The following is a 27,017-nucleotide window of genomic DNA, read 5'->3' on the forward strand; positions in this document are numbered from 1 at the left end:
AAGGTAATAATAAAAAAAAAAAAAAAAGAGAGAAAGAAGTAGTGGGCCTAGTGGGGAACTGGGAAGGAAAGGAGCAGAGAGGGCGTTATTCGCAGTCTTTGATTTTAATTAAATTTGGTAAGAGAGAGATTTAATTTCTCGGGAGAATATATTTTCTGTTTTCCTCTTCTTCGATTCGATGTGATCCCGCCAAACAAACTCTTTACTCTCTCCTCCTCCTCACGATATTCTCCACCGTCGATTCTTCAGCCCTTCTCTCTCTCTCTCTCCGTTGATCTGTGCTTTGTCGCCGGAAAAGTTCTCTGAATTTTCGACATTAGAAGCTTCTTCGTGATATTGTCTTTTATGAAGGGACATCGGAGTAGCGACGAGATTTATGATGCTTTGTGGTTCTTTGCGAGATCGAATACAGCCTTGGCTTCGCGACTATGTTAGGCTCCAATCTCTCGCCGTCATCCTTATTTACACTCAGGTTATCTCCCTCTCTCTCCCCGTGGTTGATTCAAATCTGTTTTCGGTCTAGGGTTCATCGATTCGAGAAATTGTGTCATCGTTGTGAGAATCGCGTTTTTTTTTTTCTGAATTGTTGTTGTTTCCGGTGGTTTCAGATTGGGTGTGCGCTGATTGGATCACTAGGAGCATTATACAATGGAGTTTTGCTAATAAACTTGGCGATTGCGTTGTTTGCGCTTGTGGCAATCGAGAGCAATAGCCAAAGTCTCGGCAGGACCTACGCTGTTCTTCTTTTCTGCGCTATTCTTCTTGATGTCTCGTGGTTCATTCTTTTCACCCATGAGATATGGTATCGCTCTCAAACTAAAACCTTGTTTGTGAATCTGAACTAAGCAGCATTGCTTTTGAGAGATTTTACACACATATTCGACTAAAAATTGGATATCAGTTTCACAACTTTTGTTTAGGCACTCTATTCATTTTGAAATGATTGATCATTAGCATATTTCCCTTCCGATTTCTAAAGCATTTCGATATAAGGAAATATTGTTCATATGATGCCCTTTTGATTGACAAAACATCTCCTTTGTCGACCCCAGGAGCATTTCAGCTGAGACGTATGGAACCTTCTTCATATTTTCAGTGAAGCTGACCATGGCTATGGAAATGATTGGCTTCTTTGTGAGGCTGTCGTCGTCACTCTTATGGTTTCAGATTTATAGGCTGGGGGCTTCTATTGTGGACAATTCACTTCCTCGTGAAACAGATTCAGATTTACGAAATAGCTTCTTGAACCCACCAACTCCTGCTATAGCTAGACAATGTTCAGGTGCAGAAGAAATCTTGGGAGGTTCTATGTACGACCCAGCCTACTACACCTCTCTTTTTGAAGAGGGCCAAACCAATATGAATTCACCCAAGGCAACACAGGTTTTTCTGCTTTCTACTCTCTTCCCCTGTTGACTTGTTTATGTGCACTCTTTGTAGTCGAGCTTTCCGCTATTTTTTCTATTTCGAGTTTTTGTAATTTATCTAGTACGGTCTCTCTGACTGTATTTCTTCCTGCCTGGTTACCTTTATCAAGCCTCCCATCTAAGATGAGTTTCCTGGTTCGCGTTCGAATCCGTTTGAGCTGTCGTGGATGCAATGCAATATACCGAATCTGGGATAAACTAATAAGCTAGATGATTCTTTATCTTCTTTTAGCTCTTTGTCCTTAACAAGATAGGTCTCTGAGTAATGATATTTCCCGTTTTAGGATGTACGTACACACACTACATAGTGATAATGATGGGAAGTTTTATCTAACAGCAGTAAAGAAAGATGCTACTCAGCCAATTTAAAGTTTTTCATCTTTGTGTCCTTTGTAGGTGAATCATTATTTAGCTGGGAACAATGGATCACCATCTGCTGCAGAAGCCTCTCAGATTAAGTCTCCCACATCCAGATCACTACATGCAATTGATGTTAGTCTTTATTGATTTGACATTTTCATGGTTCTTGGTCGTATTGCACTATGTCGTGTTTTTGTTGCGTTTCCTTATCACCCATCAGATATCATAAGGAAATTCTCGTCTCAACTTCTTGTAGGAAGAGAAGGGTTTGAAGCAACCGGGGATGTCTTCATTATGAGAACCCCATTCAAGAACGGTGGTGCTGTTTTACATTCTAAACAAGCAACTTGCCTGCTGTGCATTAGCTAATGTTTAGGATATGAAGCAGACGCAACTATTATTGGGCTAGCGAGGGAATCATGAAATCTTCATGTCCATACAGAGGGCAGCAAGATTATATACCACCTATCAGGAGATGAGATTCTATATGTTAGACGCCAAGTAAGCACCGTTTCTACTTTTGCTTTTTTCATCATTTATTTTGTATGAAAATATTTATTTTTTCGGGATCTCTTGTTAGATTGGAGTCAGAATCTACTTGATGCATCATGATTCTTTCCGGGTTTTTTCTTGTGTGTAAATGGAGATACTTTTGGTTTTTGTTGCAATGGAGATAGTATAAGATTCCGGCGTTGATATGTTTCGTCTGTTTGTGTTTGATATGAAATTTTAGGGAAATGATCTTGAGTTCTGAAAATATTGATAAACTAGCTTGAATCTTGTGGGTTGCTCATGCGTTGGTGAGCATGAAGACTGTAGTGACATTTTGCAGAGAGATGATATGAGACTTTGAGAGATTGTTGGACGGTCTGGTTTGGACACGGCTTGAAACCGGTCCAAACGCTCTTTGGACATGGTTGATAACGTCAGAATAAGCGGTTTAGACCCGGTTTGATACGTTCTACTCGGTTAATACGGAAGTTGGACACGTCTAAAGGGGGAAAATCATAATCCTTAACTTCGAGTTGGCTCCAACTTCAATCTAAACCTCCAATTTTTTTAATTCCTACTACAAACTCTACTAATCTCATTGATACACCTGAAAGAAATGACTCATCGTGTCCGAATTTGCAGCGTTAGCTTCACTAACGATTTGTTCATTTCTCTTAGTTGGCTTTTAGTGAAACATTAAAAGCCCATAAATTATTAAAAGAGCCCACGAGTAAGTCGAGCTAAAAAGGATAAAAGCCGATAAAATAAATAAAAAACCCAAAATCCATGTGTTGCTGTTTCGAGAAAAGTCCACTGATAATTAATCAGCTGATTCTAATTAAATTAAAAAAATGGTGTCAAAATCCGCAAGCTTATTAAAGACAGAGAGAGACCCAGAAGGATCTGGAATCATCCTTGTTCTTATTTTCTCACGTCAATATTCCTCCTTTCGTAGATATACCACAATCCCACAAATACAATCTTTTTTTTTCTAGTTTCAAAGAAGACAGTATCAGAAATTTTTCCTTATCGCTCTACTTTTGTTTGTGCTTAACGGAGATTATATCTGCGGTTGAAGAAGACTCGAAGGTTAACAAAACGTGCTTAATTTCTGGTATTTTTTTTTTTTGAGTTAGGTTGTTCTTATTTTCATCATTTACTCGACACGGCTGATTTAGGCTAGCAAATGGGTTGTTTCCGAACGCAGATTCTTCTTTCTTCTTTCGAAAATTTTTTTTGTTCAGTTTTGAAAAAAAAATCATTTCTTTCTTCTTTGAGTCCGAGGACTATCATACATCTATGATTAATGACTTGGTTTCAAAATATTGTCACGATTTCGTCCTTTTTTATGAATGTTGTGGTCGTGTTTAAAGACTTGGTTTCAAAACTCCATTTAGCGAGGAAGAAACATCAAACCATAGATTCAGTGTCGATAAAAACGCAGTTTTCAACTCACTGATTCTAGGGTTTGATGTTTCTTCCTCGCTATATTTGGTTTGAATGAAGTTCCTTAGCCGCCTGATGAAAAATTAAGTCTTTTTTGCTGTATTTGAAGATTGTTTTGTTAAAGCTGAGTGTTGTTTTTGGCTATGAACAGGGTTACTACAAGTACAAGGAATCGGCCATGGAAGAAGCAATTGCATCGAGGTACTGGTGTCACATGTGCTCTCAAACTGTGAATCCAGTAATGGAAGCTGAGATCAAATGCCCCTTTTGTCGGAGTGGGTTTATTGAAGAGATGCAAGAGGAACAAGATTCTTCAGATACCAACGATCAGAGAGCAAACCATTCTCTCTGGGCTCCGATCTTGATGGAACTCATGAACGGTCCTGTGCGTCGCTCAAGGAACCAGAGTGCTGAGTCTGTTGAAGATAATCAGAACGAGGCAGAGGCTGAGAATGAAACCGCAAATGGTAGAGAAAACGATTTGGATTGGCAGCTTCAGGAGATTCTTAGGAGAAGGAGAAGACATTCCTCTTCGCTTTTGCAGTTGCTTCAGGGGATACGAGCAGGGTTAACAGCAGAATCTGAGAGCAATGGAGACAGAGAACGCGTGATCTTGATCAATCCGTTCAATCAAACTATCATGGTTCAAAGCTCTGCTGGTAACACGGATTCTGTATCTGCTGGTTCTTTAGGAGACTATTTCATCGGTCCTGGATTCGAGATGTTGCTTCAGCGTTTAGCAGAGAATGATCCCAACAGATATGGAACACCTCCAGCTCGGAAAGAAGCTGTTGAGGCTTTGGCTAGTGTGAAAATCGAAGAGACTCTGCAATGTTCGGTGTGTTTAGATGACTTTGATATTGGCACCGAGGCAAAACAGATGCCGTGTGAGCACAAGTTTCATGGTGAATGCTTGCTCCCATGGCTTGAGCTCCACAGTTCATGCCCGGTTTGTAGATACCAGTTACATGCAGACGAAACAAAGAGTGAGTCAGTAAGAAGAGAAACAAATGACAACAATGGAGTCAGTAATGCTTCTGCTACAAGCAGCAGCCATGGAACTGAGGACAGCGATGGAAACCGCCGTGAAGATGAAGAAGAAGAAGAAGAAGAAGAAGAAGAAGAAGAGGATGAGGAGCAGAACGATGATGGTACTAGGAGCGGATTCTCGATCCCATGGCTGTTTGGCAGCTTGTTCTCGTCGTCCCAAGATAGCAGCAATCCATCGACGGGTACAAGTTGAAACATGTTTACTGAGCAACAAGAAGCTTGATATGATCATGAACCTGTTCTTGCCTGTGCATAAGTTTCTCGGATTTGGTTGATTTTACTATTTTTGGAAAACAAAAAATCTATATCAATTTGTGTTTCTTTTTCTGTAAACTTCTTATTGGATAATTCTGGTAAGGTCGCCTGTGGTTTTAATTTTTTGATCAACTAAATCCACTTTTTTAAGTTTAGTTGAGTATTTCTTTGATAAAATGGGTGGCTACAGTTAGGTTAGTGGTGAAATAATGGAATGTGACTCAAGTTTCAGATAAAGCTTAACTAAAAAAAAAAAAAAACACCAATGAATTGTCAGGGTTTGATTCTTCTCTTACTCTCTGCGTACAACACAACTATGGTCTGAACCTTTGCCGAGTAAGTGACCATCATCTTTAAACTAAATCCATATATACTTCGGGTGCTCCTAAACAAAAAAAAAATAGATTCAATTCTTATTCGCAAATGTATTTTGCTGGTCAGGGGAAGAAGACAGAACTTGATACTAACAATATTGTGTATCCAAACTAAAGACTAGTAGTATAGCTTTGTCTATAAATATAAGCTTGGTTAATGAGTGGATCATATCTGAAGCTAGGCTGCACACAAGTTAGATAAGAATCAGATCAACCAAAAATCCAGCGAACCAAAAACAAAAAGTTAGTTAAGAGAACACATAAAAGTTAATAAAGAAAGAAAAAAAAACTGAAACAAGATTTAGATAGATAGATACGAGAAAGGGTGTTTATTATCCAGCAAATTCAGGCATCCGGCCCTGTGCATACATGTTTTCAGGATAGTACTCAGCCACCACAATCTTTAGTTCAAATGGCCTTTCATGAAAGGCCGATCTAGCCCTTGATGCTGCATCGGAATCCGCATACTCGAAGAAAATCTTACCAACTCCTGGTGTCGGTGTCAGATGATGATCTGGTTTTGGTCGCGGGATCACAACTTTCAACAATTCACCATATCGCTTACCGTCGTTTCTCATATCAATCAACCAATCTTCGTAGTCTTCATCGCCGTAGTCGAAATCAGCTTCTGTAATCACGTTAGTTAAACGTATAATCCTGCTGTTCCTGGTGCCGCCACATCCACATGGTTTTAGCTTAGGCATCTCTTTCTTCCCAACCTCACTAGAAGAAATAATATTGTGTGTATTTTCTTCTTTCCCTAGGAGATTATCTCTGTATTTTTTTTTTTTTTTATCATCGATTATCTCTGTATTTATACTCCCAAAACCCTCTTTTTCTTTTAGGATTAGGATTTTCCTTTTCTTATTTTTCCTTTTTTTTTTTATCCTTATCCACCCTTTTTTTAATCCATTTATTTATTTATTTTACACTGCTAAATTGCTAATCCGATCTCAGGGTGTTTTTTTATTATTTTTTAAAAGTTTCTTCTTCTTATCAGAAAAAAGGAAAGTTTTTTTAATTCTTTTTTTCTTTCTTTTCCTCCGTTTTAGAAAAACAAAAATTCTTCCATAATCCAAAAGCATATCATTCCTATTATTATACTAGTAACTAGTAACTAGTAAGTAATAAAAACATGTAATCTTTATTATTATTTGCTAAGTGAATCAAGTTATTTCTGCCATTACTTTTTCTTCAAGAATGCAAAAGTGTAATATATATGTAGGTGCCTCGTGTGTCGTAGAGTCGGAACAATGTGGAGTGGTTGAGTCCTTTGATATGAAAGGGGTGAAGAAAAATAGTTTAGGAGCAAAGGACTATCCCTCCCTCATGCATGTTCAGCTTGGAAGTCAAAATTGTAGTCCTCATATGATCAATGTCTGTTTTAGACAATCTTGGTGCGTTAGAGAGATCTTATTTGAGGGTGACTTGAAGGTCTTGACGCAGTCAGTAAAATACCCCAAACCATGACCAATACTATAAACTTCATAAGAGATATTAGAAGCCAGTGGAGAACTACCCAAATTCCTCCTTCCCTATATACATACTTTGCTTTGTTTGATTATATTATTGAGGTCCATATTGGCTATGCTCTAATGATTCTAAGGGAGAAACACTATATATATGTTTACTATTTACTTTGCTTTGCCTCAAACATACAACTTTAGATTACTACTACTGAGTTAAAAAAAAAAAAAAAACTTTGAAAAAAGAAAGACAAAATCACATGGTGTATTTGTATTATATCGTACGTGGTAGACAAAGAGTGGACGTTCACCTACAAATCAAGGAAAGACAGTAATGTTAGAATTTTAGACATGAATTCTCCGAATTACCCTTGTCGAAGATTAAGAGTGAGGGGTAGTTTAGGGAAAGTATATATAAGGTGTAAGAAGTCCTTAAGCTCCTCAGATCCAAAACGCGATTTGTAAGCCTCTCAGATCAAATCTCATCCCCTCAAAGAGAGAGCCAACCCAGAGAGCGATATTGAAAACCACTCTCTCCTTTATATAAATCCCATTTTACAAATCTCTTTCCCTCTCTAAATCTCTTTTCTTTGTATAAAAAGCTAAATCCTTCTCATACAAATCTTTCTCCGGGCAATTTCTCTTCCAATCGTCTGGGCTCAAACGAAACCCTAGATTTGAGAATCCGGATTGCAAACTAGCCAAAGGTCTGATTTTGGTCCTTACCCTCTTTTTCCAACGTGTTCAATTCTTCGGATTTGATTTGAGTTTTTGTTAATTCTCATAGTCTGGAGTTGTGTTCCCATAGCTTTTCGTTGTTTGATTGTGTAACAACGTCTCTTGAATTCAATAATCAAATCAAAACCCTTTTGATACAACCTGATTTGGTCAATGAATTCGACTGTTATAACTTTAACAATCCTTTTAACTTACTTTATTTCGAATTGGATCTCATTTTCTCTCTATTTGTTTCATAGCTTTCACAGAAAAGCTGTCGTTATTTGATTGTGAAACAACAACAAAAAAAACTCGTCATTTCTACAGTTCAATAATCAAACCTCCTCTTTGATACAACCTGATACTGTTGAAACTTCACCATGTTTCTCGTGGATGCTTGTTTGCTTGGATCCACATAATTTCGATGAATCGAGATTTTGCTGATTTGTATTTACAATTTGTCTGTATGTTAGAGAATGGCTGATCAAGGAATGGAAGGAAGCCAGCCAGTTGACCTTATCAAGCATCCTTCAGGAATTGTTCCAACTCTTCAGTGAGCTCTCTTCTGTGTCTTGTCTGTATATCACCGTTTAGTAGACTCGTAGTTTGTATTTTGTGAATGACAAGATATTGTCCTTTTTTTCCTTGTGTTTTTCAGAAATATTGTCTCAACAGTGAACTTAGACTGCAAGCTTGATCTTAAAGCCATTGCTCTGCAGGCTCGGAATGCTGAATATAACCCCAAGGTTTGCATTTTATTGCCATATTTTTGTTTTAGTAATCTATCATATTGATTCGAATTGAGTCAAAATCTAAAATCATTGAGAACTATGAAGGAGCCAGTAGTCTATCTACAGATCTGTATTGATTAGTGAAATGAAATTATATTCACTTATGTCAACAGTGTTCTTGTGTTTGTGAATCTGATTGGCTATAGCTACTTGTACTACTTTCTTTGTATTCTCAAATTTGGTTTCATTTTTTGTTTTTCATATTTCAGCGTTTCGCTGCTGTGATCATGAGGATAAGAGAGCCAAAGACTACAGCGTTGATTTTTGCTTCTGGGAAAATGGTATATGTTATATAGGTTTATAGCATGTACGGTCATTTTAGCTCATGTGGTTTTAACATAGCATTTATTTTGTCCAATTTTAGGTGTGTACGGGAGCTAAGAGTGAACATCTTTCAAAGCTTGCTGCGAGAAAGGTATACCAGCTCCTCTCATTATAGTCTATTTTTCTTCTTCTAGGAACATTGTAGTCATAAACTTGATAAATTTCCAGTTGGTATTTGTTATTGAAGAATGCCTTTTTGATATTCAGTACGCTCGGATTGTTCAAAAGCTTGGCTTCCCTGCAAAATTCAAGGTACTTACACGTCTGTCTATCTCTGGTTCTGATCCAACATACACTGTATTATTTAGTTTCATTTCAAACAGCAATTTGTTTATGTCTCTGATTACATTTTGCAGGATTTCAAGATTCAAAATATTGTAGGCTCCTGTGACGTAAAATTCCCCATTAGGCTTGAAGGTCTTGCATACTCTCACAGTGCTTTTTCAAGTGTAAGTGATCTCAAGCATTTTAAGCATATATAGTTACAAGATGGAGATAAGCGGTCTGATGATTCTTACCTCTCTCATTATTGATGCCAGTACGAGCCTGAGCTATTTCCAGGACTGATATATAGGATGAAACAACCAAAGATTGTACTACTAATTTTTGTGTCTGGAAAGATTGTTATAACTGGAGCCAAGGTAATCTCTTTACTTCCTCTCAAATGATTTGACAATTTTCGAATGAAAATGCTTCTGTCATCTGATAAAATCATGAGGTTACACTATCAGATGAGAGACGAGACTTACACAGCCTTTGAGAATATCTACCCTGTTCTTACAGAATTCAGGAAAATCCAGCAATAATAGTATGTAAGTCTCCAACTTTCTTTATCCCCCTCTGCATGTTATTTTTTGCCATACATCTTACATCAATCAATTGTTTGATTATGATATTTTGATACCACCAGAGCCGATAAATCAAAAGGAAAAAGAAAAACATGTCACGTTTGGATTGCCATGAACTAGAGATCTCGGTGGTGGCTAGCGCTTGGTGAGGTTATTTTCATCCAACAAAGAACTTGGTTTGATTCAGATTGGAAACCAAAAAAAATGTATATACAGTCTCTTTTTTTGTTTGTTATAAATTTCTTTCTAGTATGTTGTTTCCTGTAATGTTTGTTCAATGAGTAATACCCAATCATTCAAGAGTAACTTAGCTCTCTGCTAACCTTCTGTAATAATACACCAAGTCTCTGTAATAAACTCCTTTTAGCCGACTTAAGTTTCTCAAATGTTTGGATGTCCATAGATAATGCATGAAAAAAGGTAGATGTTTTACGAGTTAAGATTTAAAATATGTTGTTATTAACCGAATCTAAGCGGCTAATATAAACACTTAGACCGCATAAAATAGCTCCATATTGTAATGCATAATGTAAAACAACAAACTAAAGTTTTCTGAAGAAACAGATCGGACGGTCGCTAGTAGTTGACAGTCGATTTGATTGCGTCCAATATCTGCATAAAACGTGAAAACCCATATGATTTGTTAGAAAAAGCGTTTTTGGGTTGGGAAATAAGAGTAAGAGGAACTTGCCTTGTTCTTGGTGGGCATGTAGAATGGCTCAAACACAAGAGGAAAAGGAGTGTCAAGACCACAAACTCTGCTAACTGGAGCTTCCAACTACAGAAAAAATAACAGTTAAAAAACTGATTAAGAGTAATCTTGTAGATGAATTAACCTTAACCTTATACCTTCAAGAAGCAACGTTCAAGGATTGTCGCAGAGATCTCTGCTCCAAAACCTCCTGTTACAGGAGCTTCATGGCTTATCTGTAACCCAAGCAAAAGCTATCTATAAGACCGACCAGGCAAAAACAAAGCCCCACAATGCAATCAAGATTGCTTGAAACTTACAAGAAGTCTGCCAGTCTTTTTAACCGAGGCCTCGACGGTTTCTTTGTCCCAAGGCAGTAGAGTCTTGAGATCTATCAGTTCACATGATATTCCTTCCTGCAAAAACTCAAGACCCGCATGAATAACTGCCAACCAATCCTCATTGAGTTGAAAGATAAAGCTAAACCTTTTCTGCATCCAGACAAGCTTGTTCCATAATGGTAAGCTGAGCTCCCCATCCAACAAGTGTTATGTCATTGCCTTCTTTAATGACCTGACGATAACTCCTTTTGTCAGTCCCGACTATGAGATCGTCATCTCCTAAAAGAGACGGTGAGAAATGAACATATATACCTCAGCTTCTGATAAAGGTATCATATAGTCATGCTCTGGAACTTCTTCTACTGCTTGGCGATAAAGCCACTGAAAGAATATCAAAGTTTCAAGACTAAAAGGGACAATCAAGAAGAAGCTGATTTGGTGTAAGAGAAAGAGAAGTACCTTTGGTTCGAAGAAGACAACGGGATTTGGATCTCGGATACATGACAATAACAGTCCCTTTGCTTCTCGTGGACTACGAGGGATAACAACCTTAATACCAGGGACATGGCAGAAGAAAGCTTCAGGGGATTGTGAATGGTAGTGGCCACCATGACCAACTGCTCCATACGGTGCTCTTATCGTAAGTCCTATCAAGATCCATATAAACCCGAATGAGTAAAAGAGATACTGTGGTCAAGAAGAAATGTATAGATTAGACATACCTCCACAGTTGAATTGGTTACCACTTCGGTATCTAAACTTTGCGGCTTCATTAACAATCTATGAATCGAAGACTCGATCAAAAACCCCGCAATGAGAATCAGATTCTTGTTGTAAAGATGAAACACTTACCTGATCAAAAGCAGGATAAATATAATCTGCAAACTGAATTTCCACAATTGCTCGATTTCCCTGTGAAAATCAAACACACATAGGTGTTTTAATCAATTTACAACATAAACAGAAGAATAGCACAAACAAAAGAACTCACCATTGCTGCTAGACCAATACCAAATCCAACAATGCCCTGAATAAATTCAAATCAAGAACAATAAGAAGAAACAAAAGCAGATGTTCATAGGAAACAAATCAAGGATTCAGAAACACATACTTGCTCACAAAGAGGAGTATTGAAGACACGGTTTTTCCCAAACCGTTCAGCTAAGCCTGTTGTGCAGCGAAAGACTCCACCAAAGCCAACATCTTCCCCAAAGACATAAGAGCTTCCACAAAAGAGTTCCACCGACTAAAGTCAGACTCATACATTGAGGACCTAAACGTGTAACTAATTAACTATATTTCCCCTCATTAAATTTCCAAAATCGCCTATAATTTTGACTCTTCTTCTTCCTTAGAATATATTTAATGTAGAGTTCTGAGCATCAGCGTGATTTCTCAAAGAACAACAACTCAAATGCTTTAGACAATAAGTGAAGGAAACAGGCTTCGCTAATTAAAAAAACTCTTCTAACTAAAAGATGAACATGAAAAACTCACCGAGGATCGGTTTCCAAGGCGATGTGAAGAGCTTGATTAATAGCAGAGTACAGATTCAACGATTTCACGGTGTCTGATTCACACGCCGACGTCGATAACCTTTTAGCTCCGTGAGTTGTGCCCGGAAAAACCAATTTCCGGCATAATCTGCCTAAAAGAGCTGCCATTTCTGAGATTTCTGAGAAAGCTCGACGCTTTCGTCGAACCCGCCAACAATCAATAAATCAATCTGAAAGACTTCGTGCTACCAAACGATTGCGACAAGTGAAAGCTTAATTTTTTTTTTTGGCAACAGTAACCCACTTCCTTAGAGTTTTAGGTGGCAAAAGGTTTGTCCTTTTTGGGCTGAAAAATGATACTCACGCCACGTCGGATCCGACACGTATTTGTCCCGAATCCATATCTTTTTCTTGCAAGTTGCAACAAAATTTGATGCAATCTAATTGATATTATTAATACGAACGCTAGTGGTCTGATTATATATCCAAGAACATCTTTATTCCATTTTACCTGAGATTTGCGACTACCCGGTAAGTCCAATCAGTTCCTTAGAAAAACTTTGTTTGAAGAACAACACATTTCAATTAGCTTAGTTTGGAAATTAGAGACAAATTCAAGGAAGAAGATGCATGAAAAAAAATAATATAATTTAGATCCTAATTCAAATCTATAAAGACAATGAAGAGAGATTCTCAACAGAAATATTATCTAAAAACAAAAAACAAAAAAAAAATGAAAATGACCACCTTAGTTAGCTCTAGAACAGAGCGGATATCCGAATAACTTTATGATATATGGATCTTCAAATTATATTTCGGCTATCAATCAAGCTCCCAAATTATATGATATCCAGATCCTACAAAGCATAATTTTATAAAGTTCCTTTACGAAATATCCCACAAATTATTAAAAATACAACAAAAAAATCTTCGTGCACTTCGTAAAAAAATATAGACGAAAGAAAGAATGGCAGAAACAAAACATTTCAAGAAATGATAATAATTTTGCTCAGTCACTAACTCTAATATCTGAAAAGGGCCCAATATTAAGGCCCAATTTATTCGGACCAGGAGACAGATCTAAGATCCGATTACCCATCCGGAGTGTTGAATCCAACGGCCAAGATTAACTCAAAGCTTTCAAGAGCTAAGGGAACGTTAAAAGCACCCTCCAAGGGGAAACTAAGGAGATAAACCTACCTGCTGCTTATTTCATTTTCTTATCCGGAAAAACCCTTCCGGTGAAGAAGAAGAAGAACCTCCTACTTCCTTCTCCGCTTCTTCGCTTTAACCTCTGTTAGTTTCTTAATCTTCACCCTTTTCATGGCTTGAGCCTCTGCATTTTCGGTGGCATAGTTTATGTGTGTTTGGTGTTGTTCTGTTAGCTGAGAATTTGTTGTAAGCTTTTCAAAAACTCTTTCCAGAGAGTATTTAATTCATTTCTATAACATTTTTTGTGTATTTGTTAGATATATGGATGAGTTTTTCCCTTTGATTGTCAATGGTGTTCTTACTGAGCTCTCTGCTTCGAAATGAGTCGCCTTTTCTTCTCTTTTCTCTGATTTTGTTGCGGATTTTCATTACTTTAGCTTTCCGGGTTGTCGTTTCATTGGGTTGTTTTGATATATATCGACAAAAAGAATCGCCTTTTTTCTTTATATCTTGGAGATGTTATCTAATTGTTGAACTTTGTGTGTGTTTTCAAGTGAAAAAATGGCGTCAACTTTCACTGCAACGTCTTCCATTGGTTCTATGGTTGCTCCAAATGGTCACAAATCGGATAAGAAACTAATGAACAAGTTGTCTTCAAGCTCATTCGGAAGGAGGCAGAATATGTGCGCAAGACCCAGAAGATCCAGTCCTGCAATTGTTTGTGCAGCCAAGGAATTGCATTTCAACAAAGACGGAACTACCATAAGGAAACTTCAAGTGAGTATCTGTTTCCTTTTATGTAGCGAAAATCCATCCCCAAACTTTGCCGCTTGCGCCATAAAGGTCTTGCATGTGATTCTGGTTTCTGATTCCGTTGTGTACTAGGCTGGTGTCAACAAGCTTGCAGACCTAGTTGGTGTTACACTTGGACCGAAAGGGCGGAATGTTGTTCTTGAAAGCAAGTATGGATCACCAAGAATTGTCAATGATGGTGTGACTGTTGCGAGGGAGGTAAGGAATTGTTGTTCCTTTCATAATGATGTTTATTTTCCATTCGAACGACTCTTAAAAATTTCAACTTTCTCCTGTAGGTTGAGTTGGAAGACCCGGTTGAGAACATTGGTGCTAAGCTTGTGAGGCAAGCGGCTGCCAAGACTAATGACCTGGCCGGAGATGGTACCACAACATCTGTGGTTCTTGCTCAAGGTTTTATTGCTGAGGGTGTTAAGGTCTGTGTAACGTTCTTCTTTCAGTTTTCTCTGGTGAAACATTTAAGAACAGAATACTAATCTGAAGTTTTGTATCATTCAGGTCGTGGCTGCTGGTGCGAACCCTGTATTGATCACTAGAGGCATTGAGAAGACAGCAAAGGCTTTGGTTGCCGAGCTCAAGAAAATGTCTAAGGAGGTTACAATCTATATCTCTCTTTCTTTGAATATATGACGACACTATAACAAAAGGTTCTGAGAGTAAGTCATGTCCATGTAGGTTGAAGACAGTGAACTTGCAGATGTGGCAGCTGTTAGTGCGGGTAACAATGAAGAAATTGGAAGTATGATTGCTGAAGCAATGAGCAGAGTTGGCAGGAAGGGTGTGGTGACACTTGAGGAGGGTAAAAGTGCCGAGAACGCACTCTACGTAGTGGAAGGCATGCAATTTGATCGCGGTTATATCTCCCCTTACTTTGTGACAGACAGCGAGAAAATGTCAGTTGAGTTCGACAACTGCAAGGTAACTGTTCCCTGACTCTGAGCTCACTCCATCATAGTGTTGCACCAGATGTAATGTACTAATGTATTGTGTGACACTGTGACTGCAGTTGCTTCTTGTTGACAAGAAAATTACCAATGCAAGGGATCTTGTTGGTGTTCTGGAGGATGCGATTAGAGGAGGATACCCAATATTAATAATTGCAGAAGACATTGAGCAGGAGGCTTTAGCGACTCTTGTGGTTAACAAGCTTAGAGGCACATTGAAGATTGCAGCTCTCAGAGCTCCAGGATTTGGAGAGCGCAAGAGCCAATATCTTGACGATATTGCCATTCTTACTGGAGGTAAGTTCTGTGTGCATTGCTGAGCCCAGTGTTTAGGCATAATCTTTTTATTTTATGTTAATCGTGTACTATTTTTTCATTTGCGCTTGCAGCAACTGTGATTCGAGAGGAAGTCGGTCTTTCACTTGACAAAGCTGGAAAAGAGGTTCTTGGAAATGCCGCAAAGGTTGTCTTAACGAAGGAGACTTCGACAATTGTCGGTGATGGGAGCACACAAGACGCAGTGCAAAAGCGTGTTACACAGATCAAGAATCTTATTGAGGTATTGATGAATAGTAGAAGAGTAGAGCAAATAGGGTATCTTTATTACTTTTTGTCAATAGCGTACTTACAGTAATATGGTATCTGGTTTGTGCAGCAAGCGGAGCAAGATTATGAAAAGGAAAAACTGAATGAGAGAATTGCAAAGCTCTCTGGTGGAGTTGCTGTGATTCAGGTTATTTACGAACCCCATTGATACCCTTTGTCTGATCCAAAATGTGTTCCAGAGATATTAAGTAAAGCTTCTTTTCTTTTGTATTGGTTAAAAGGTTGGAGCACAAACTGAGACAGAACTTAAAGAGAAGAAGCTGAGAGTTGAAGATGCGCTTAATGCTACAAAGGTTATTTGTTTCTCTGAGGCTTCTAAAAACGTGCTATATTTCTACTCGTGAACTACATCTGATCAGGATTTCAATTTTTCCAGGCCGCTGTGGAGGAAGGTATTGTCGTTGGTGGTGGTTGCACTCTGCTTCGACTTGCTTCTAAGGTTGATGCTATTAAAGCCAGCCTTGAAAATGATGAAGAGAAGGTAAATTGATCAAAGCCTTCAGGTCTTCAGATTCTAACTCGTAAACCTTCAGGTCTTCTAACTTCTCTGATTGCCTTACTTCAGGTTGGAGCGGATATCGTGAAAAGAGCACTGAGTTACCCTCTGAAACTGATTGCCAAGAATGCCGGAGTCAATGGAAGCGTAGTTAGCGAGAAGGTAGTAGTTTAACAGAAAACCTCCACACACTTTGTGCTCTTGGTTTAAGTCATATGCTTGACTAGCTGTCTTGTATTAACTTGCAGGTGCTTTCTAACGATAACGTGAAATACGGTTACAATGCTGCAACCGGCAAATACGAGGATTTAATGGCTGCAGGAATCATCGATCCAACAAAGGTAAGAAAACTGTTCTTCGCTATAAAGCTAATTTGGTCGTCAAAGATCCAACCATGAACCTGAGTGTGCTTTATGTCCGATTTAGGTTGTGAGATGTTGCTTGGAACACGCAGCTTCTGTTGCAAAGACATTCTTGATGTCAGACTGTGTTGTTGTTGAGATCAAGGAGCCTGAGCCAGTTCCCGCAGGCAACCCAATGGACAACTCAGGTTTGTTCAGACATGATCAGATACTTTGATTCTCCCTCCCATGAATATCCCTCAAATTTATCACTGACTCTGTTGTTTACTTCCTTTGTTTCAGGATATGGATATTGAGGAGATAACGGAATATTCCGACGGAAGTAACTCGCTGGAAATTGATTCCTCTTAGTTTGCTATAGATGAGTCGCAAGTGTAATGATTTTGAACAAGAGAATGTGTGATCTGATGAAATTTTGTATCCAACATATGAATAAATCATGAGTCCTTAATGTTCTACCACTAGGCAACATAAGTAACGTCAACCACTAGGCAACGTGTCCGGTCGTATAAAGAGACCGTTTTTAATTGAAAGAAGGATAATGTTTGACAATTTATGTCCATTTCGTACAAAAGAAATATAGATATAAATTGACTGAAAATGGTAAGAGAAATTCACAGGTAAAAAGAACACCTTTCAAGATTGGATACAGTTCCTCACAAGTAATATAGCCAAGAAGAGAAGCGAAGCTATGAACAGATTACATCGAAAGACATAAAACTTTTTAGGTGGTGAACTATTTCTTGTTAAAGCCAAACAAGGATTTGATGGCGTTAATGGCACTCTCGTTGATGAAAGATTCATCGAATTGCTTCATAAGTGGATCGAAATCCTCCGACTTCCTGATGTTTTCTAGATCTGGATCGCTTCGAATTCTCTAAAAACAAAACAATTGCTTAGCTTCAACAAGCACCACCATATCTCTCTCTCACAGTTGAACATAAGGATTCATTGAAATTACCTTGAAATCTTCATATCCTGACTTCAATGCCTCTTCTAGAGCGGAGAGACCAGCTTGAACCTATCAAAAGAACTCTATCAGCTCTGCAAGTCAAAACGCAATATCTGATAGATTTTACCTGATTAAGCTTTGAGTAGCAACAAGCAACATTGTAACTTGCAACTGATGCTTCATCTGGTGTTGGTTTAGAACCTAACACAGACTCAAACCTCTCCAATGCTTCCTCATATTTACCATTCCTACATCAATTAAAGAGACAAGTCAATACTCAACTTTTCTTTGGCTAACTCACAACAACACTTGAGGCTTTACTTGGAAAACTGCAGCCCTTCACGAAGATCTTTCTCCCGTTGAGCTTTCTGTTCTTTCTTCCTCAAATAGTTTTGCATCTAACCCACAGTTCACAAGACACAATACATTACTTTTTGGTGTAACATAAATAATACTTTTTTAAGAAAGATTTCAAGAGGAACTCACCTGAATCTCTCTCAATCTACTGCTAATGAATCCGGCATTTCTCTCGGCTCTTATTATCTCTTTCTCGGTTAGCTCACCAGAATCATCCACCTTACCTACAAGATAACAAGACACAACAAAAGTTCTGCAGAGAGAATAGATAACACAAAACAGAGCTGGAATTTGGGAAATTCAACATACCATATCGCTTCTCCATTTGCATAAGCAACGGTCCAATTCTCTGACGGATTGTGTACATTGTCCTACCGTACTCTGCTGCAGGCCAAATCTCTGTCCCAAACACTGCACTGCACACTCAATCCAAGGTCCTATAGTTACATACAACACATATACACGATAGATAAAAGGCAAATTATCGATATTCCAATCAAATTATAGCTCAGTTTAATCTCGTCTTGTATTTAACACCCTTGACATAATTTATGAGATTTTGACCATATAATTACTACATACAGCAAATACATGCAGAGCAATTATTCAGATTTCAGCCGATTTTTTTTTCACAATCTCTCAAACTAATAATCTATTGAAACAAGGAGAAAGAACAAACCTTGTGGCAATAACTCTGTCGCCGACAGAGAATTTCCCGGTTTTGTCTGCTGATCCACCGGGTAAGATAGCATCAATGTAAGTCCCACCATCTCTTCCTTTCCGGAATTTCAAACCATAAGGCTGCTCCACCTCCACTTCGTATGTTTCATACTTCTCTTCTTCTTCATTTCCTTCTCCATCTTTCTCTTTTCCTCCTCCTCCTCCTCCTGCTTCAGTTTTAGCAGACGACTCTGTCTCTGACGCCTTCAAAACGAAGTTCCAGCGTTTTCCTACATGGGTATTGCACAAAGCAGACGAATTGCTCGAAAGGAAGAGACTTTTCGCTGAAATGATACTGGGTTGAGTGATCAAGCTAGGGTTTTGCTGGGTTCTTGGCAGTGAAGGCGAAGAATACAGAAATGGATAACTGGTCGGAGCTAAAGACATGGTTGATTCCTTTCTTCTTTCGGTTCGAGCTCAGACACAAGCCAGAGAGACAGGGGATTAGTTGGATTTTGCCATATGGAGGAACCGAGGAAGAGACGTCGTGTATTTTCGGATTACAAGTTTGCATGATTTAGTGGCTATGATTCAGTCTTGGTGTTTCGCCACGTGTCATCTTGTAATGGTACAATGAGCTTGATCCTTTTTCTTCCCCTCCTTGCAATAAAAAATTCGCATCTCCCCTCACTTGGATTCGTTTACTACATAACACTCGACTTTTGACTCTAAAAAATAATGACCATTTCTGCAAGAAGACAAAGGCAACATTACAGAAGTGGTATGTTCGGAGAAAAGTGCCATAGTCAACTGATTTCTTACAGAAATTACAGACCTTTTAATTCAAGGACAAACAATGGAGTCTCATTAGGTCTCTAAATAAACAATTGTTTTGTTCAGATCTCTATTCACATTCTTTGTGGAATTCACTGAGCTTCTAGTGAACTGGCAAAAAAAAGCTAAAAAAAGATGCTCCAAAGCCTAAGCCTCGAGATATATTCTGCACTAGACCTATCAATTTGCATCCTAATGAAACGAAATTTAAAACATTTGATTCGTGCCTAAGTAGAAAAGTTAGATATCGAAGGCGACAAAAGTAAACAGAATCTAATTATAAATGTAAAAGGGATGCGTCAAATACAACAACTAGCTGAAGTTTCTCCCCCAGACGGATTAAACTTGTCATGTAGACATTGATCAACATAGTGATGTAAAAGTCATATGAGTTAAATCGCACAAGTAGAGATATTGATGTTAGATCTATAACTTCTCCATAATCTGAACGAGAAAGAACGTTCATTAAATGGTTGAAGAGACGAATCAAGATACAGATCTATACTACATCTCTAAGGAAAGAAAAAAAAAAAAAGAATGCTTCCATGTTGAGTTAGGAATCATCATACGACTTCAAGCGAGCAGAAGAACACAGATGCAGATTTTATATATACCTCCACGTATATGGATTCAAATGCTGGAGTCACCAACTTTCTCCTTTGCCTTGATCTTCCACTAAAACTAAGATAGACGGATCAAAGGATAACGCAGAAACAGGTTTTTCCCCGACCACAGTCAATATCATCTTCTTCACTGCAAGAAATTGAGATAATCACATCATTCCAAAATCCATCAAATTCTCCATATACCAAATAGACATGGGTGCTTAAAGTAGTTAAACAAAAACTCATTCTTCATGTAAAGAAACCAAAACAAAACTCCCAATCTGATACCATAATTAAGAAACCTTATGACCAAACTAATTGTCCCTACATTTGAGAATCTCAGTTTTGATACAGAAAGCAGAAGACCAACCTTGGTTCAAATTCTCGAATTTCAGCAAGCTCCTTAATCCCCATGACATCCACCCACTGTACCTTCTTCTCCTCCTTGTTAGAATCCGCCTTTCTAAGACTACTTTTCAGAGTGAGAGTATCTCCAACAATTTGACCATCTTCTTCTTCTCTAACCTCATCATTCCTATGACCATCCGCATGATCAACAACCTCTTGATGTGCATCATGATCATCATCGTCATTAGTAGCTGAAACAACAGTTTTTCAAAGACACGTGAGGGGGGGTATTCTCCAACTTGAGCAAACTTGCCGAGTATATGTGAGAGAAGCGCTTACAAAAATAGATTAGAAGGCAATGGATCTTACAAAGCAAAACACTCATCAAGACATGTATCGAGTCTTTGAAACAATTGATCATCAATGGAGAAACTTCTTACACCTCTTTATTCGAATTAGCCCATTTGGTGTGTGCCCAGATGGGAAAAAAGCTAAAAACTTTGAGCGACAAAAAAGCAGAACTAGTTTTGATTTATCGATTCGAAGAAGAAGAAGAAGAAAAAAACGCAGATAAACCCAGAAAAAAAGGCTTAGAAGAATAACCACACAACCGTATGTACAAATTCTCTTTAAAAGAATCGAAGACGCATAGATATCCACTGAATTTATTAAGAAAGGGACAGAGACAAAGCAATGCTAAATGTTAACTGAAAAGTTACAGATTCGTCTCGAGGACAATAAGCGATGAAAAAGCAAGATTGAAGAGGAAAGGAATATGAAAAGGCAGATACTTTTCTGATTTGAGAGGGAAAGAGTAAGAGAGACAACGAATTTTTTTTTATAAAAACCTTATTTTCCTGAGAATAAGGAAATAGAGGAAGAAGAAGATCAAGTCGTAGATGCTAGTGTTGTTAATATTCCCCACTTTTCAGTTAATTTATTTGGGTTTGTTATTTAAAATTGACAACAAGTCAATAACCAACCAAAACTTTGTATAGTGGACCAACCGGGAAAAACAAAAACCTTTGCTTTTTCAGTGCCTTTTAAGACTTGTGGATAATTTCCTAATGTATATTTGTGGTAATCAAATTCTCTTGAGAATTCGGCAAATCTTGAGAAGAGGCCGAGAGTAAAGCATAAAGCAAATATAGCAGCTTCGTGTAAACGATAAATTTCATTCATTTATATACCTATAGTTACAATATGAAAATGATATATTGGATATATGTGTTTACCTTCAACCCTTTTCATACATTTCATCTGGTTACCGAATTAAAGCTTTGTTTGCTAAAGCATAATCAAAACATAAAAGATAGTACAATAAAATAAACAATATATAAGTTGTAACATAAAACCATCTGCATCTGTATTCTGTATACTGTATACAAGCCACGTTGAGTAAAACCAATGACAAACCAAATGCGAGTCAAGAACATGTCTTAACATAGAACCATCTGCATCCACAATACCTTGGTCATGAGGCTATCAATCAGGCATCAAAAATGATTTGACTTGGCAAAAGAGAATGAAAGGAAACAAAGATCCAGAATCTTTTGAGCACTTTGTTTCATCATGAAAGTGAATGTCTGAGACTCACTTGCAGAAAAAAAAAAAAAGCTCATGTAGAAATACAAGGCACCCTAAAAACCTGATATCGTCTAAAGATCATATAACTAAGCAAGTTTGCATATATCCTCGTATTCAATGGACTTTACGACTCTTCCATCATAGACACCTTTCTCGATCTGCACTTTAGCACAGAACTTGTCTGTATCTACACCCAACAACCTGGCATTTGAACCACGGTATGCACCATTCACTATCTTCACCAACCCTCCGATCTGTGGAAGCACCGTCTCAAGCTCCTCCTGATCAACTCTCAATACATGCTTGGAATCAAGCATCTCGATCTCCCCTACATACGTATCAATCACTTTCCTCACAACACCTTTTTGCTTATAATACCCTTTCTCTGCCAAAGCCTTACTCATGACTTTCACAATTATCCCTTCGAACAACCAGTGATCTTTACGATTGATCCTCTCCTTCTTCGTCTCTTCCTCCTTCATCAACTCATCCAAAGCTGATCTTCTCTCCTTCTCGCTCCTCCCCGAGTCTCCAGCTTTTTTCCTCTTCTCACCTCTCTCATGCTTCTCGTAATCTTCGTCCTCAAACACAACGTGTTTCGAGCTCTCGCCCCTCTCTTTCCCCGTAGTAACCTGTTTAGCCACTCCCGCAAGAGCGAATTCAACCTTCACCCCACTCTTCAACCTCAAGTCTTCATCTTTCTTCTTCTCATCATCATCCTGAACCATTTCTTTACCACTACCTTCACCTTCACCTGAGCTATGCCCACCACCAGCATTCAATTTCTCAGCAGCTCTCTCGATCTGTCTCTGAATCTCCCTCTCTTGTTTCTCCTCCTCAGCTAACTCACTCTTCACTCTCTTGTTCTTCAACCTCTCTTTAAACAAAGTCTCCGAATCCCTATCGATATAAGTAATGAACCATCCTTTGGGAGTCTCTTCTACCTTGCACTTACCGGTTTTGCCCAAGTACTTGATGAACTCCGTCAACGTCGCCCACTCGGTGGAATTCATGTGGACATGGTGTCTGTCGTTGATGTACTCGTTGTAGACGACGGTGGCGGCGATACGGGAGAATCGGTGGCTCCGACGCATCAGATCGAGGAACGTCTTCTCGAATTCCTCAGAGTAACCCTCGACAACACGAGTCGGGTTCATCCCAAAGACCTGCATCTGCCTCTGGTGAGACTCGCTCATACAATGGCACTTGAATCCGTTCTCGTCCCGGCATTGCTTCTGACACATCTGACAATACCATCGAAGCTTCTGGAGACCTTTGGCTTTCATCCGATTCGCCATCGCCTTCGGGGTTAGAAAATCGTTCTTACCCATCGATTCTACTCGAACAAATTACGGGTCTTGGGGATTGATGAAATCTAGGGTTTTGCGGTAACCCCACTGATCAATTCAGCCCTCGCAAAGATCCAGAGAGCAGAGAACTCTGAGAGTTCGAGAAGAAGAGAGAGAGATCAATCGAGGGTTGAAGATTCGCAAAGAATCGATCGATGTATAGAGGTCGATTGATTGTTGAAATTGTTCATCAGCGATAGGCGCAAGTTCTCATATTGTTATCTCCTAATCAAGTTTCAAGACCCATAAATTAATGGGCCTATAAGTGCTAAGGCCTCACTTATTAAGATGACTGCATTGTAATCTTCAACTGTTTTTTTTTTTTTTTGGCTATTAGTAACACTTTTTGGTTTACTAAAAAAAAAAAGTTTTCTTTACGACAATTCTGATTTGTATGAATTTTTTTTTTTAACTTCGGATTTTTATGAATTTTTCTGGCAATTAGTTGTAGTTTTCTGTTTAGAATGACCTGATTAAAAATTAAAAAAAAAAATACACAGCCATGTAAGACAATTTTATTATTTTATTAAAAGGAAGTAATTCTGTACCAATTAGTAGTTGTGAAATACAAGAAAAGTCAACTATGTACAACTAGAGAGTAGGGAAAACAAAAATAAAATACAACTGAGATATTTAGAATATTGAAGAAAGACCAACTCATATGCTAAGAAGTAAACTCGTCGCCAGATCTGACTTTGTCAATTTTGACTTGGTTCCAATTCCATTCTTCTCTTTTAGGCAAAAGCACAATATAAAGATGAGAGTGTCAATTCTCAAAAGTTAATACAAAGACAGAGCAGAGATAATAAGCAAGAAAAGAATAAGAAAGCAGAGAGAAAGAAAAAACAGAATATTAATGGCTGCTTTGTCTGATAAACTAGCCGATGCTTACCAGAACGCAAGACCAAGATATCCGATCGATTGGTTCACGAAGCTCGCAGCTCGAACCGGTCAGCACAAATTGGCTTGGGATGTCGGTACTGGCAACGGTCAAGCCGCCATTGGTGTAAGCATGTTTCTTCATCTTCTTCCCAAAGTTTCCATTTTTACCTTCTTTCCTTCACCAGATCCCTTAAAATGACATGGTTTTAGGGTAGAGTAAGAGATTTAGGGATTCGACATGTCAGTCTTAAGAAAGAGTAATTACGAGAGAAGAAGATGAACTGTTTCTTCCTTACGATCATGGTTTAATTGGAGCCATAATTTGCGATTTAGTCGATGAAATTAATAATATCAAATGTTTGTGATGAATAATAATATACCATTACTTTTGCTTTCACATTTCGTTAAAGTGAGTTCGTTAAATCTAATTTGTTTTCATAACATTCATCAAATTTTTATTTTTTCATGTTTTCTTGTTATGGAAGAATGTTTTCTTGTTATGGAAGAATGCTTTCACTATACAATGAACTTGTTGATATTATAACTAAAAAAAACCATCGTAAACATAACAATTGTTTGATTACTTACAGCTCGCAGAGTATTTCGAGAAAGTTGTGGCCACAGACATCAACGAAGCACAACTAAAACGGGCAGTGAAACACGAAAGAATCAGTTACCATCACACTCCGACAACGATGTCAGAAGACCAAATGGTTGCTCTTGTCGGAGGAGACAACTCCGTCGATCTCATCGTCGCTGCACAAGCCGTTCACTACTTCGATCTCGCACCATTCTACAACATAACCAAACGTGTTCTTCGCAAAGAAGGAGGTTTGATCGCAGTTTGGGTCTACAACGATCTAGTCATCTCCCCTGAAGTCGATGCCATCATGAAACGTCTTGTGGACTCCACGTTTCCGTTTAGAACTCCCATCATGAATCTTGCCTTTGACGGCTACAAAACGCTGCCGTTTCCTTTTGAAGGTGTTAAAGGAATGGGATGTGAAGGAAAGCCAATAACGCTTGACATTCCTCATAAGCTTTCGCTTAAAGGGTTTATAGGGTTCTTGAGATCTTGGCAGCCCGCGATGAAAGCTAAAGAACGAGGAGTTGAGCTCGTAACTGAAGATTTGATCAATAGGTTTGAAGAAGCTTGGGGTGATGATGATGATGTTAAGGATATTTTCTACAAAGCTCATATGATTGTTGGAAAACTTTCGGTAAATTCATTTTACTTTGATTATAACATTCATAGTTACATACTTTCATGTTTTAATGAATCGTTTCTCATCTAATATGCAGGCTTCAGATATAGAACGACATCGAAAGAGATTTGAATCCAATTGTGTGGTTACGAAACTGAAGGATAGTAACAACTCGGCTGTTATTGCTTCAGGTTTGTTTTCAAAATTATATTTCTCGCCACCATTAATTGTTTGTTTATCTCCAAATTAAACAATTTCATAAATTGAGTTGTGTTGTGTTGTTGAATTGTAGTGACGGCTGCTGCGTTTGCTGGAGTGGCAGCTTACTGTGCCTATTCTGCGAGGAAGAACGCTTAGATATATTTATATACCTTTTGATGGACAAGAACCGGTTTCTGAATCTGTTGAACGCGATTGCCAATTACTGAATCGAGAATTTATAACCAATGTAATCACGTATACTACTTGTGTGTATGTCATTGAACATTTCTTTTATCATCTTCATCGCATTTTAAGTTGAACATCTCATAGATGCATGCAAGTGTTAATAACTAAGCAAGTGCTTGGCTGAAAAAATTTGGACAAGGATCAAAACTCAAAAGCAGACCTAACCAGATAAAAAACAATGAAATCTCTAAAACGCTATTCCATAACTAATCTCTAGGTCGATTTCATGTATAAATATTTGCTTCAAACAAATTCGAAAGTCATTTCCTTTCTTGAAGAACAAGTTATCTATACCCAATAGTCTAACAAGAGTTTCTAGATTAGCTCATGTGGAGTTTGTCGATACAACTAAAGAAGATAAGGCTGGTCAACTCGTCATTATCTGGTCAAAGTTTTGTTTATTGGGCTTAAACCCAAGCTGGTGTGTTTACAAGAAGAAAAACAAAGTCATGGGCTTACATGTTTAAAACCCAATTGGTGTCTGCTGGTATATAAACGAGACAAGGGTTTTAAACGTGAAAAAGGGGAAGCAGAGATAATTAACAGAAGGAGCAGAGAGATAGAGTCACGGTGAAGAGATTCTAGGTCATCGATCTTCTTCAAACTGAGTTGTCTTCTTCACGTCACGTCTTTGAGCAAAGTTAATAGTTCTGGGTTTTTTCTACTTGTGGTATCTGAAACAAGTCGAAAGATAGACGTGAGGTTATACGTGAGAGAGAAGAAACTAAATTCTTTGTAAACACTTTATTGTTCTAGTGGATCGTTGAGAGTACCGTCTCTCCCCAGACGTACCGAAAGGGAACTGGGTTACCAAATTTCTTGTGTCTTGCTTGAAAACAACAAACAAACTAAGTATCAAGGTTAAATTGATCTAAGTAGTTCAGGTTAAGAGCTAAGACTAGAGGTTGAAATCATTATTAAAACCTCACAAGTGGTATCAGAGCACCAGGTTTAAGCGGAGGATACGGTTTCAGTTTCTGATCTGCGATTGGTGTTGTTTCGGGAAAGTCCAGGTTATTCGATCAAGTGTTTACATCTACAAAGTCTGAATCATGGAACCATCTTTTCGTAAAATTGAGGTGGAGAAGTTTGATGGTAAAGGAGACTTTGGTATGTGGAAATTCAAGATGCTTATGGCACTTGAAAATCTGGGGTTAGATTCTGCAATTAGTGAGGAAGAAACTAGCGCAGCATCTGACAAAGGAAAAGGAAAAGAAGATGAGATAGATGCTAAGGCTACTCCATCTCCGATTGATCCAAAGAAGAAGGAGATAGACAAAAAGGCAAAGAACTTGATATGTTCTAGCCTTAGTAATTTGGTCTTGCGGAATGTTATGAAG

The 27,017-nt window shown here is 38.3% G+C and overlaps 10 protein-coding genes across 13 annotated transcripts; 5 read left to right on the top strand and 5 right to left on the bottom strand.

Moving 5' to 3' along the window:
• Positions 1-89: 89 nt before the first annotated feature.
• LOC18011316 lies at positions 90-2,349 on the top strand. The gene is made up of 5 exons (XM_006392566.2): positions 90-472; positions 609-802; positions 1,053-1,383; positions 1,824-1,919; positions 2,044-2,349. Exons 1-5 carry the CDS (start codon positions 377-379, stop codon positions 2,083-2,085), a joined length of 759 nt encoding a protein of 252 aa, XP_006392628.1. The 5' UTR covers positions 90-376; the 3' UTR covers positions 2,086-2,349.
• An 824-nt stretch (positions 2,350-3,173) lies between these two features.
• On the top strand, positions 3,174-5,220 carry LOC18011314 (E3 ubiquitin-protein ligase SIRP1). 2 transcript variants are annotated; one of them, XM_024150268.1, is made up of 2 exons: positions 3,174-3,393; positions 3,877-5,220. In XM_024150268.1, the coding sequence occupies exon 2, from the start codon at positions 3,904-3,906 to the stop codon at positions 4,966-4,968; it is 1,065 nt and encodes a 354-aa protein (XP_024006036.1). In that variant the 5' UTR covers positions 3,174-3,393; positions 3,877-3,903; the 3' UTR covers positions 4,969-5,220. The 2 variants fall into 2 exon arrangements, with proteins under 2 accessions (XP_024006036.1, XP_024006035.1); XM_024150267.1 differs by having other exon boundaries at positions 3,174-3,368.
• A 516-nt stretch (positions 5,221-5,736) lies between these two features.
• Positions 5,737-6,108, bottom strand: LOC18011313 (splicing factor U2af large subunit B). Its single transcript, XM_006392568.2, has one exon. The coding sequence runs from the start codon at positions 6,106-6,108 to the stop codon at positions 5,737-5,739; it is 372 nt and encodes a 123-aa protein (XP_006392630.1).
• A 1,211-nt stretch (positions 6,109-7,319) lies between these two features.
• On the top strand, positions 7,320-9,628 carry LOC18011243 (TATA-box-binding protein 2). The gene is made up of 10 exons (XM_006392570.2): positions 7,320-7,577; positions 8,061-8,140; positions 8,246-8,333; positions 8,588-8,659; positions 8,743-8,793; positions 8,910-8,954; positions 9,059-9,151; positions 9,242-9,343; positions 9,434-9,514; positions 9,613-9,628. Exons 2-9 carry the CDS (start codon positions 8,064-8,066, stop codon positions 9,506-9,508), a joined length of 603 nt encoding a protein of 200 aa, XP_006392632.1. The 5' UTR covers positions 7,320-7,577; positions 8,061-8,063; the 3' UTR covers positions 9,509-9,514; positions 9,613-9,628.
• Positions 9,629-9,973: 345 nt separating this feature from the next.
• Positions 9,974-12,373, bottom strand: LOC18011239 (2-oxoisovalerate dehydrogenase subunit beta 1, mitochondrial). The gene is made up of 12 exons (XM_006392569.2): positions 12,080-12,373; positions 11,694-11,805; positions 11,574-11,609; positions 11,435-11,494; positions 11,305-11,362; positions 11,042-11,229; positions 10,895-10,963; positions 10,728-10,814; positions 10,562-10,657; positions 10,400-10,477; positions 10,242-10,328; positions 9,974-10,162 (listed from the first exon to the last, which is right to left on the bottom strand). The coding sequence occupies exons 1-12, from the start codon at positions 12,244-12,246 to the stop codon at positions 10,127-10,129; spliced, it is 1,074 nt and encodes a 357-aa protein (XP_006392631.1). The 5' UTR covers positions 12,247-12,373; the 3' UTR covers positions 9,974-10,126.
• Positions 12,374-13,261: 888 nt separating this feature from the next.
• LOC18011312 (ruBisCO large subunit-binding protein subunit beta, chloroplastic) lies at positions 13,262-16,912 on the top strand. Of its 2 annotated transcripts, none has more exons than XM_006392572.2 (15): positions 13,262-13,374; positions 13,785-14,007; positions 14,116-14,241; positions 14,322-14,459; positions 14,542-14,637; positions 14,719-14,961; positions 15,050-15,284; positions 15,377-15,546; positions 15,643-15,720; positions 15,815-15,886; positions 15,970-16,074; positions 16,159-16,251; positions 16,338-16,430; positions 16,516-16,639; positions 16,734-16,912. In XM_006392572.2, exons 2-15 carry the CDS (start codon positions 13,792-13,794, stop codon positions 16,745-16,747), a joined length of 1,803 nt encoding a protein of 600 aa, XP_006392634.1. In that variant the 5' UTR covers positions 13,262-13,374; positions 13,785-13,791; the 3' UTR covers positions 16,748-16,912. The 2 variants fall into 2 exon arrangements, with proteins under 2 accessions (XP_006392634.1, XP_024006249.1); XM_024150481.1 differs by having other exon boundaries at positions 13,296-13,476.
• A 39-nt stretch (positions 16,913-16,951) lies between these two features.
• Positions 16,952-18,967, bottom strand: LOC18011309 (protein MET1, chloroplastic). The gene is made up of 7 exons (XM_006392573.2): positions 18,440-18,967; positions 18,070-18,176; positions 17,890-17,984; positions 17,725-17,801; positions 17,531-17,651; positions 17,413-17,472; positions 16,952-17,328 (listed from the first exon to the last, which is right to left on the bottom strand). Exons 1-7 carry the CDS (start codon positions 18,865-18,867, stop codon positions 17,188-17,190), a joined length of 1,029 nt encoding a protein of 342 aa, XP_006392635.1. The 5' UTR covers positions 18,868-18,967; the 3' UTR covers positions 16,952-17,187.
• A 621-nt stretch (positions 18,968-19,588) lies between these two features.
• On the bottom strand, positions 19,589-21,098 carry LOC18011304. 2 transcript variants are annotated; one of them, XM_006392574.2, is made up of 3 exons: positions 20,577-21,098; positions 20,230-20,458; positions 19,589-20,007 (listed from the first exon to the last, which is right to left on the bottom strand). In XM_006392574.2, the coding sequence occupies exons 1-3, from the start codon at positions 20,626-20,628 to the stop codon at positions 19,950-19,952; spliced, it is 339 nt and encodes a 112-aa protein (XP_006392636.1). In that variant the 5' UTR covers positions 20,629-21,098; the 3' UTR covers positions 19,589-19,949. The 2 variants fall into 2 exon arrangements, with proteins under 2 accessions (XP_006392636.1, XP_024006250.1); XM_024150482.1 differs by having other exon boundaries at positions 20,547-21,098.
• Positions 21,099-21,843: 745 nt separating this feature from the next.
• On the bottom strand, positions 21,844-23,341 carry LOC18011298 (KIN17-like protein). The gene has a single exon (XM_006392575.2). The coding sequence runs from the start codon at positions 23,123-23,125 to the stop codon at positions 21,881-21,883; it is 1,245 nt and encodes a 414-aa protein (XP_006392637.1). The 5' UTR covers positions 23,126-23,341; the 3' UTR covers positions 21,844-21,880.
• A 496-nt stretch (positions 23,342-23,837) lies between these two features.
• LOC18011299 (putative methyltransferase DDB_G0268948) lies at positions 23,838-25,756 on the top strand. Its single transcript, XM_024150166.1, has 4 exons — positions 23,838-24,149; positions 24,616-25,245; positions 25,328-25,421; positions 25,523-25,756. Exons 1-4 carry the CDS (start codon positions 24,000-24,002, stop codon positions 25,585-25,587), a joined length of 939 nt encoding a protein of 312 aa, XP_024005934.1. The 5' UTR covers positions 23,838-23,999; the 3' UTR covers positions 25,588-25,756.
• Positions 25,757-27,017: the final 1,261 nt, after the last annotated feature.

This window comes from Eutrema salsugineum, unplaced genomic scaffold (assembly GCF_000478725.1).
Source record: "Eutrema salsugineum unplaced genomic scaffold, Eutsalg1_0 scaffold_7, whole genome shotgun sequence".
Classification (NCBI taxonomy): Eukaryota; Viridiplantae; Streptophyta; class Magnoliopsida; order Brassicales; family Brassicaceae; genus Eutrema; species Eutrema salsugineum.